General features: G+C 33.8%; 1 protein-coding gene across 1 annotated transcript; it reads left to right on the forward strand.

Annotated features, from left to right (window-relative positions):
* The first annotated feature begins 5,705 nt into the window (after positions 1–5,705).
* LOC122603059 lies at positions 5,706–6,692 on the forward strand. The gene has a single exon (XM_043775673.1). It carries the CDS (start codon positions 5,706–5,708, stop codon positions 6,690–6,692), a length of 987 nt encoding a protein of 328 aa, XP_043631608.1.
* Positions 6,693–11,995: the final 5,303 nt, after the last annotated feature.

The following is an 11,995-nucleotide window of genomic DNA, read 5'->3' on the forward strand; positions in this document are numbered from 1 at the left end:
TATGCAATCACAAGCCAAAAAGCCCACTACAATGATGTCTGCAAAGGATTTTTTTATAGTAGTTAAACTTTTTGTTTTCCCATAATGTTGTTTCCAAACATGATACCAAACAACACTAATATTCAACTTTTTTTTGTGTTACACAAATTATTAGTTCCCCTACTGTACGGCCGACCAATTTAGTACTTTGAAATTTTAAGGTATATGCCAACCGACCTGGCTTACTGTACAAAAAAAATACCTCATTTGTTAGACAAAAATCAGCATTGCCCAGTTACCCAACCCATCCAACTTGCCTGAAATTTTCAGCTCAAAACCCCTAAATATTAAAAAGAGCGACTTTAATTATAAGTCATGTATTTAGCAATTATATCAACCTATTCTAATGATTGATAAAAGCTTTTACCTTATCATATGGCCTGGATCTTGGTCTAAATTTTTGAGGGATTGCTCACTATATACAGTCGTCCCGTGGATCAATTCAGCTCATGACATCCTAATATCAAAGAAAATTTTCGTATCAAACATTTTAGAATTGTATTGAGGTATATAAAGCTAACAGCAATCCCTCAAAATTTTGGTACAGGCGCATAACCCTAACAGTTTTATTAAAAACATATACACAAACACATCACTATTAGCCATTAACAGAACTTATATGGATATATAAGGGGAAAGAAGTCAAAGTCAACACAAATGAAACCAAATATTATGACAGTTATCTACACGACCTATCAGAATGTTTAAACATATTATGGCAGTTATCTACACGACCTGTTTAATCATATTGAGTTGAGGGATTCACAAGTAGCCTAAGCAGTTGCTGCAGTTTTTTCTTCTTCCTCGTGTGGTGGCTAAAGGGTTCAGATGAGGTTGCAATCACCATACACAATATCTACACAGCCTGTCACAAAATTCAACAAAATGCATTTGTAAATAACACTTAAATACATTAAACAAAACGATATTCGGAAAATAGAGTGAGAAACTGACCTGTAGTTGGCCAGAACTTAGCAGAACAAAATGATAACAGAAGCATGTGTGGTGCAATATGGTGCAACTCAACCTATCCCTCTCCCATTTTGATGCATACTCAAAAAATGACCTTTTTCAACCAGACCTGCTCATATTTTACTACAAAAAACACACATAAATTACGAAGTTTTATATAAAGACTACAAAGTAAGTGGTTTTGATAGGAAGTCACTTACATAAAAAAAGGTTTTGAGCCATCCATCAAGTTCATCCTTCAACTTTTGAGCTAATGAACCAACACACGAACTCACTTACATATAAAATAGGTTTACAACCAACTTTTAAGCTAATGAACCCAATGTTTCTATAGGACCGTATAATTCATCATATCTTCATTCGGCTCAGACATGCTCAAGTAAGAGTCATGATTCAGCAAGGCTGCATCAAAGAAAGTTGTCATGTGACAACAATCACATTCACACCTCAAATGCCACGCCAAGGAACTCATAAACTAAAGTCTCTTTGAATCTATACACATCATCATAGCCAATAAAAAGGGACAATTATCATCAATGGGCTTTGTTTCGATCTATGAGAAAATTTGAAAAGTTAAAACAACTAATCAATTATCATCAAATAGCAAGTGTTCAAGTCTTCAAAGGAGCAAGAAAACATAATCATAAAATATTACGAACAACTTCTCAGAAAACTTTGCACAAACACTTGGTGTGCACCCACATAAATTCATCGAGTACTTTATATGCATCACCATAAAATTTATTTCTTTGTATTAGTAATCACCTAATCACAAATATGGAGGTGAAACTCATGAATTATGATAATCACAACCTCTTTTTAAAAACACCAATTATCCAGACTACAAATCCTTACACAAAAAACTTACCAAGAAAGTCGTTTTCTCTTGTTCTTTGTTCAACCAAGTTGACAAACCAACCACCATATCATCATCTTCATCTTCATCTATACACATGTGAAAAATAATTTTAAAAAAAATAATCAAAAGAATGAAAAAAATGAAGAACATCTTTTTTTAGGGTTATTTTCAGGAGTAACCATATATCACAAATAACTAAAAAAATTTGTTCACAATCATAATAATAATAATAATAATAATAATAATAATAATAATAATAATAATAATAATAATAATAATAATAAGCAGTTTTTACTTCTTTTCATCTTTCTCAAATTATACACAAAATTTCTTTATGGATATATGACAACACTTAAAAAAGTTTCAACTTAACATTCATTTGATCAAATAATAGGATATAAGTATTGTTTTGCAATTAACCACCGAAAATAAAAACCTAAAAACCTACAGATTACAATAACACCAAAAATTAGAAGCAAGATGAAGATGACAAATCATATCGAAAAAAACAGTTCAAAAGATCGAAAAAGTACCTGAGATGAAAATGATGAATCACATCGAACACGAGCAGATAAAAAAAAACGATTTACATCAGATTTCTTAGTCAAAGTGTAGAAAGAGAAAGAGATTTGATTTATATTTTGAATTTGATCCGAAGGAAAATGGGAGAAAGAAAGAAGATTAGGAGAAGAAAAAACATATCCCCATGCATCCCTCTCTCTTCTCTCTCTGCTTTTATTCAAAAAAAAGTTTAATTTTGAATAAATCCCCGCTCTCTCTTTCATCCCTGTATCTAACTTTATACACATAGTATAAACACCATGAAATACATAGCAATTTCATCATGTAGTGACATCAAAATCCTACGTGGACAAAGCCTCTAGTTGACATCACTTTTTTTGTGACATCAGCCGAACTCCTCCTCTAGTAGAGGAGAAGATAGATAAAAAAGAGTCGATCAAAACGAATACAACAAATTTGATACTAAAATTACTGAATTTCGATTACTGGGGCCAATACTGAAGGATAAAATTGAAGTACGATTATTGCAGGCCAATAATAAAGTAAAATTATTGTAGGGCAAATTAAGCTGTAGTGCGATAACTGAAGGCCGTACGGATGTACAACTACTAAAGGCCAATACTGAAGTATGATTATCTTTTGAACTTCTCTCAAAATCCAACACAATCTTCATATTTGACTGAGAAGTAGATGGCGCATCAAACCATTCTTCACGTTCATTTTGAGAGCGTGTTATCTCATCTTACAGCCGGTGTGACATTTGCAGTAATATTCTCCTTTATTTACCTACACATAGAAAAAGCAGGTGAGGGTTATATTCATGGAGAGAAAAATACTGAAATTAGACTACTGAAGGATGATCCTGAAGTACGATTGTTGAAGGACAATACTGAAAGACGATTACTGAGCCAATACTGAAGTCTACTACTGAAATACTATTACTGAAGGATGATACTGAAAGATTATTACTAACAACCAATATTTAAGTACCATTATTGAATAGCCTTTCCATCTCCCTATCAAACAACCCAACCCATTAACAGACTTCATGTCTTCAACAATAGGTAATATATAAAAATACAATCCGCTAAAAAAAATACTGAGACCCAATAGCCAATATTTAGGTAGCTTGGAGAATTCAGAACAGGTGGAGCAGTGTCACTTCCAATTCTAGATAAAGCAATATCGGAGTCCAATTTGTTCACTAACTGCTCACTCACATGGAAACTTTCATTTGTTTGTTTAAATCCATACCTGCTCGGTTTAACCTCCAAATAGACATTGTATGAGAACTACAGAGGGGGAAAAAACGAAGTATCATGTTACCTGAATGAGTTCGTGAAGAGTTCTATTGTTCTAACATGAAGACAAAGCTGAAAAATATCAACAGTTTAATATATTAATATAATAACTTCAAAACATAATTAAACTTATAATAAAAATTACCTTGCCTGGAGAACTACTCAATAGATGCCATGCAACGCGAGTTTGCCCTTCACTTTCAATAGGAATGGTTAGCAATAACTATATTTTTTCATATAATATCCCAATCATATATTGACACAGTAATCTGTCCAAGATGATTATTTAATAAGATTAAAAACCAATTAAAAAAAAACTACTTTCATTTATTATTTTGATTGTTTATTAAGATTAAGAACCAATTATCAGCTTTCAATCTTGTAAGCACATTGCCACATTGCTTTTCAGGTAACTAAAAACTAACACTTAATATATGATAGACGTTTAGAGATGATTGTAGTTATTATCAGTTTCAAGTGTTTTTGTTGTTCATTAAGTTAAAACTGTTGTATTGTTGCAAATTTGATGCTTATTTTGAACTATAGCAACGCTGAAGTTATGTTCAAGCGTATTTTTTCACTTTGTTGCTCCCTTAGCGACACTTGCACAATGAAACTGATGTATTCTGATAAAGAAAAAGAATCACGACAATACAAGTTTAATCAGTTCAAGAAAGACTGCAATAAGTGTCTAAGTTAAAAGATAAGAACTGCCCAAATGAAAATTTAAGTCACAAAATGTACATAATTTGTCGCCACGAAAGCAAATAATTTTAAAGTTATTACTACACCATCTATTTATAAATTAAGCCAAGTAGTTGAATGATAAATAGTATGCAATAATGAATCAGATAAAAGAAAAGGGAAAAGTTTGCATCAATTACAGCAACATCTAAGCCATGTTTGGCTTTCCTGAACAAAGATGTTGACCAAGCATATTGATGCGGAATTGACCCCGAGTTATTATAATAGAAAAGGGTTGGCTCGCTGATATGTTAATCATAGATCAATGGACAACTAAATTGCCACCAATGTCTCTTTGTAGAGTGTCAAACGCTGATTCTAAGAGAATATTAGTACCCCCATCAACGATTATCTATAATTGGTAACCAATTTTTATTTTTTTTTACTATATGGAGTGTCAACTCAGTCTGCTGAACGTGACCCTGTCACGCATACTGATCTCGAAGCACATAATGATGAAAGAAGATGTTGATCAGATAAGGCATGGTGGTCTGAAAGCACATGATGATCTGATAAGGTATGCTAATCAAATGTTAGTCCACGCGAAATGTCTTCGCTAAATCTATGCAAATCAGTCACGCCTTGCTCACAAGGGAAAGAAAGGATAATTTCTAGATATTCAACAATGGAGGCTTTACCTACTATACATTTCAATCAACACCATGTGTTAAATATGTTGTAGGCTGTGGTTATTCACATTACACTTTGTCAACTTTGTATAGTAGAGTTGGTCATGCATTTTCATCTATAAAATCTGCATGACAAAGTAAAAGAAAAGCAAGTCTCCTAAAAATAAGTTTACGTACATCAACTTTTATAGTTTTTAAAGTATTACTTTCATTTGTAATATTATCTTTTATAAATCCAAATTTTTAGTTTCCAAGTTTTTTTATCCAATCAAGTGTCATATACTTAAGTAATTCCATCATATTTCCAACATAAATTGGCATCAGAGCTTGTTCAATCTATATTGGGTTAAACGAGTTACAATATTTTTAACACTCATGGCAAGACAAGGATTTGATCTTAGTCATGTTGTTGTCCCAATTTTCGATGGTGAAAACTACGATTATTGGTGTGTCAAAATGGAGACATTATTCCAATCTTTAGATGTGTTAGATGATGTCCATAATACATTTGAAGAGCCATTATCAACTGAAAAACAAACGGTTGAACAAATGGCTGAATTAAAAAAGAAAAGAAGCAGAAATGCAGCTGTTTTAAGTATGATTTAGCGGGGAGTCATACCATCAATTTTTCCAAAGATCATGCGGATCAAGAATGCTAAAGAAGCTTGGGAAGTTCTCAAAGAAGAATTCCAAGGCGATGTAAAAGTGAAAGCTATCAAATTGCAGTCTCTCAGACAGGATTACGAGAATATGAAGATGAAAGAAAATGAGTCACTTAATGACTATTCGTCTAGATTAACCGATTTGGTTAACCAGATGAAAAGTTATGGTGATGAAATTGATGACCAAAGAATCGTCGAGAAAATTCTCATTACCATTCCGGAAAAATTTGATCCAATTATAGCAGTCATTGAAAACACCAAAGATCTCAAAACTTTGGGTATTCAAGAACTGTTAAGTTCGTTGAAGTCTTACGAGCAACACATGACACGTCACACTGGCAGGACGATTGAAAGTGCATTTCAGTCCGGTTTACAAAGTGATAAAAAGCCACCACAAAGTTACGAAAGAGGGAGCTCATTCCGTGGTGGAAGAGGAGGCAGAAATTTTAGAGGTCGAGGACGTGGCCAAAGCTATGGAGCTTCAAGACCCCGATTCAACTTTGAAAGAAAATCACTCGCCGAAGCAAATTCTTACAAATGTTCGATTTGCAAGAAAGATAATCATGATGAAAAAGATTGTTGGAACAAAGGAAAGTTTCAATGTTCTTATTGTAATAGATTTGGACACCTTGAAAAATTTTGTCAACAAAAGAACCAACAACAACAAGCCAACTACTCCGAAGAAAAACAAAAAGATGGAAATGTCTTTTTTTGTCACTCAGCCACCGTCAACAAAACTGACATTTGGTTTCTTGACAACGGTTGTAGTAATCATATGACCGGTGATGAAAGTATTTTGGTCAATATTGATACTACAATTAAATCTCATGTGAAAATGGGAAATGGAGCTGTGGTGCAAGTGAAAGGCAAAGGCAAGATCCCGGTGGAAACCAAAAGAGGTACCAAATACATTAATGATGTTTTGTTAGTTCCCGATCTTGACCAAAATTTGCTTAGTGTTTGACAACTTGTAGAGCATGGATACTCTATAATTTTTGAAGGAAAAGGTTGCAACATTTATGACAAAGGCAAGAACAAAAGTTTAATGCAGAAGATAACAATGGGAAAGAACAGAAGTTTTCCCATCACACTCAAATATGGGAATCACATTGCTTTAAAAGCAACAGTTGCATATGAGTCTTTGTTATGGCACAGGAGACTTGGACATCTGAATTTTCAGAGTCTAAATTTACTTCACCAGAAAAATATGGTTGGAGGTTTGCCACAAATTCAAGAAGTTGAAGGAGTTTGTGAAGGGTGTGCACTCGGAAAGCATCATCAGAAACCATTTCCGAAAGGAGTTGCTTTAAGAGCCAAAGGAATACTCGAGCTAGTACACACCGATCTTTGTGGTCCAATGAGCAATCCTTCTCATGGTAATAATATCTATTTCATTCTATTTATTGATGATTTTAGTAGAATGACATGGGTTTATTTCATGAAAGAAAAATCACAAGTTTTTGGAATTTTTAAAAAGTTTAAAAGTTTTGTCGAAAAACAAACTGGTTGTTTTATCAAAGTGTTAAGAAGTGACCAAGGCAAAGAATATAATTCAAAAGAGTTTGATAAGTTTTGTGAAGATGAAGGCATGGAAAGACATGTTACCACACGATATACACCTCAACAAAATGGTGTAGTCGAAAGAAAAAATCAAACCATGGTAGAGATGGCGAAATCAATGTTGCATGAAAAAGGTTTACCAAAAAGTTTTTGGGCAGAAGCAGTTTACACGGCAGTTTACTTGTTAAACAGAAGTCCCACAAAAGCTTTAAATGACAAGACTCCACATGAAGCGTGGAATGGAAGAAAACCCTCGGTAAGGCATCTTAAAATTTTTGGATGTGTTTGTTATTCTCAAATACCAAAACAAAAGAGGCACAAGTTAGATGAAACAAGTGAAACTTGTATTTTTGTAGGCTATAGTAGCAAATCAAAAGCTTATAGATTGTATAGCCTAAATAAGAAAAATGTCATTATTAGTAGAGATGTAGTTTTTGATGAAAATTCTTCCTGGAATTGGGAAGAAGAAAAGAAAGAGGGTAAGTGTTTCTATGAAAAATATGCAGGATGGAGCTGTTTCAGAATCCGAAGAAGATCATCAAGCAAATGATGAAGTACCAAATGAACCATCCCCGAGTTCACCTCCATCAACACCAACAAACCAAAGTTCTCAAGCATCTTCACCATCTTCAAGTCCACCACCAAAATTTCGTGGACTAACAGATTTATATGATAACACATAAGAGATTATTTGTCATTTTTGTCAGGTAGAACCAGAAAGTTTTGAAGAAGCGATTCAAAATGAATCATGGAGGAATGCAATGGAGGAAGAAATTAGAGTCATTGAAAAGAACAAGACATGGGAGCTCGCAGACAAACCGATAGATAAAGATGTCATTGGTGTCAAATGGATCTACAAAGTCAAATTCAATGCAGACGGTACGGTGCAAAGAAACAAGGCAAGACTAGTCGCAAAAGGCTACTCACAACAGCCTGGAGTTGACTATGACGAAACCTTTGCTCCAGTTGCTCGAATGGATACAATCCGAGCAGTCATTGCATTAGCGGCTCAGAAAGGTTGGTCTTTATACCAACTTGATGTCAAATCAGCATTTTTGAATGGAGAACTCAAGGAAGAAGTTTATGTGCATCAACCTCAAGGATTCGAGGTTAAAGGAAAAGAAGAAAAAGTTTACAAGTTGAAGAAAGCTCTTTATGGGCTTAAACAAGCACCGCGAGCATGGTATAGCCAAATTGATGGTTATTTCAAATAAAAAGGTTTTGATCAAAGCAAGAGTGAGCCAACCTTGTCTGTCAAAAATCAAGGTAAAAACGATATCCTTATTGTGGCACTCTATGTCGATGATCTTGTTTTCACAGGAAATAACGCAAAAATGATTGAAGATTTCAAGGATGAAATGATGAAGAAATACGAGATGAGTGATTTAGGCCTTCTAAATCATTTTCTTGGAATGGAAATCTATCAAGATGATAGCGGAGTTTCTATATGCCAAGAAAAATATGCCGAGAAGATTTTAAAATTTTTTGACATGTCAGAATGCAAATCGAAGGACACTCCTTTGGTTGTGAATGAAAAGCTCATGAAAGAAGACGGTTCAAATAAAGTGGACGCCACACTTTATCGAAGCTTAGTCGGAAAATTGTTGTACCTCACAGCAACAAGACCAGACATTATGTTTACTGCAATTTTACTCTCAAGGTTTATGCACAATCCAAGTCATATTCACATGGGAGTTGGTAAAAGAATTTTAAGATATTTGCAAGGAACAAAAGATTTTGGAATCAAGTACGAGAAAAACAAAAGTTTAAATTTACATGGTTTTTGTGATAGTGATTGGGGTGGATGTACAAATGACATGAAAAGTACATTCGGATATATTTTCTCACTTGGTTCAGGTGTATTCAGCTGGTGTTCAAAGAAGCAACAAACAGTTGCGCAATCATGAGCAGAGGCAGAGTATGTAGCAGCAGCTCTAGCCACATCACAAGCAATTTGGACAAGAAGAATTTTTGAAGATATTGGTGAAAAGCAAATTGAGCCAACAACAATTTTTTGTGATAGTATGTCAGCGATAGCAATCGCAAAGAATCCTGTACATCACAGTCACACAAAGCATATTGCTTTGAAACATCATTTTATCAGAGAAGCAATTGAAGACGAAGAAGTGAATCTCAAATTTTGTGGAACAAATGAGCAGTTAGCAGATATTTTTACAAAAGCACTTCCACGAGAAAAGTTTCAAGAGCTCAGAAAACAACTGGGAGTTCAGCCAAAACACATTACGACGATAATGTAGAGTACTGTGTTTTTGCTCACAAGGGAAAGAAAGGATAATTTCTAGATATTCAACAATGGAGGCTTTACCTAATATACAATTCAATCAACACCATGTGTTAAATATGTTGTAGGCTGTGGTTATTCACATTACACTTTGTTAACTTTGTATAGTAGAGTTGGTCATGCATTTTCATCTATAAAATCTGCATGACAAAGTAAAAGAAAAGCAAGTCTCCTAAAAATAAGTTTACGTACATCAACTTTTATAGTTTTTAAAGTATTACTTTCGTTTGTAATATTATCTTTTATAAATCCAAATTTTTAGTTTCCAAGTTTTTTTTATCCAATCAAGTGTCATATACTTAAGTAATTCCATCATATTTCCAACAGTCTTACTCAGCAACAATTCTCACTTAATACAAATTCAGTTAGAAATGATCAGTGACCAATTCAGTCAACTTCAAATCCTGCATAGTCGATTTAGTTTTCATAAAGTCATAGTTCACAGCGTAGTAAATTTTTTTAAGGACGTTAACTGTTTGGACAAAAACGGATTTTGGTCAAAATGGCCCGTTTTGACATGTTGTTGGACTCACGTACTTGTGACCTTCACCGATCATATATCAGTCCGATATGATAATTGACAAATAAATGAAATCCTTATGTCGGTAAATATACGATGGGCGTATTTACTATTAATGACATAATATAGGGTTTCCCATTAGGTGATTAGAATTAAAAAGGTTTATAATGCACATGACATAAAACACCAAGGGGGCTAAGTGTAAATGTTATATATATAAATATAACATAATTAATCATCATTAGTGACTAATGAATCACTAATCACGGCCACCATTATTTTGTGTATATGTTTTCTCTTCTTTCCCATCTAATCTATAATCACCTTAATTTGGGAACCGATCTCAATGGCAAGAATGCTGAATCAACTAACAGGTTCCACAGGATCTTCAAGTTAGTATTATTAATCATATTTACATTATATTTATTAATACGAATCATTAATTTTCCAACACATGTATCAGAAAAATAGCCATTATGACTCGTCATCAAAACCCACCCATTTTCTACCCAGTTTCGTGGTTGTCCATGACTATGTCTGGCTGGTTGTCTTTTACAAGGTATATTCATGTGATGACTGATGATGTATATGTGAGTATGTTCTTGCTCCCTCCCTTATTCAAATACACGAACTTACATGATCGTGAATGTGATTTATAAACATATCAACCGTACTTGAAATAACTAACAATCATTATTAGCTGCAATTATCACCCATCCTTATCTCACCTATTGGGGGAAACTCATTTCCCACAAGGAATTTGTAAGAAATGAATACATGCTTATTGACTACTCTCTCTATTTCCAATGGGTTATCAAGTGGAACCCCGACAGGCTCATGTGCTTGGGTGTGTAATGGGCTAATTAGAATAAAAACACCAGCCTACATTTCTATCTCAAATACACTTCTATAAACTACGTAAACCTGAAGCTTATGATTATTAAACACAGACTTTGCTGCAAAACATTTTGTTATTCAGTTCAAAGTATCTGAACCAAAAACTATTCCTTAGTTTTTAGTCTTTTAAAGCATATCATGTAACTAATCAAAAACTCGCAAGGTTGCAAAACCGAAAACCTATAACACAACTCAAGACTTTAGAAGTATTTAGTCTTTTACATCATTCGTGTTTAAATACTGATGAAGTTCATGTTTCGAACACTTCAGGTTCTGTCTCAGAATACAGAAGTCCTATTTACTGATAATAATAATAACAAAGTCCTATTTAGTTTTTACTGAAGTTATATATAATAATACTGATATTGAACTCCTATGTATGAGTATTTAGACTTGGCCTTTTGTATGAATCAAGCAATACCAAATGCGACTGACATCTCACAGAAGATAGACCATGACACCAAATTCTGTAAACCTGGAAAAATTTACAGAAATGGATGTTCGTATAAGAACAAAACTACCACAATTTCAAAATACAAGCATAAAAAACAATGATACTGATAGTCGATACTGAAGTATTATTAATAAACAGCAGCAACCAGCCATTCTATGAAGGTTGATACTCAATTATAAATACTGAAACAGTAGCCAGCCAACCATTCTCTGAGAGGCGATACTGAAATAGAATTACAATTACTGAAATAGAATTACAATTACTAAAAAACAGTAGCCAGCCAGCCATTCTATAGAGTAAATTACACTTTTCGTCCCTAAAGTTGGCTTGTTTTTCACTTTTGATCTCTAAACTTTAAAAATTACAATTTTGACCCTAAAGTTGGCCAATTTTTTCAATAATCGTCCTTTGGCCTTACGGCGTTAAAAAATAGCCGTTGACGTACGCACGTGCTAGACACGTGAGGGCACTAATGTCATTTCACCTTACACTGAGGGACGGAAAGTGAAAAAATAGTTACTTGAGGGACGAAAA

This window comes from Erigeron canadensis, chromosome 6 (assembly GCF_010389155.1).
Source record: "Erigeron canadensis isolate Cc75 chromosome 6, C_canadensis_v1, whole genome shotgun sequence".
NCBI classification, from domain to species: domain Eukaryota; kingdom Viridiplantae; phylum Streptophyta; class Magnoliopsida; order Asterales; family Asteraceae; genus Erigeron; species Erigeron canadensis.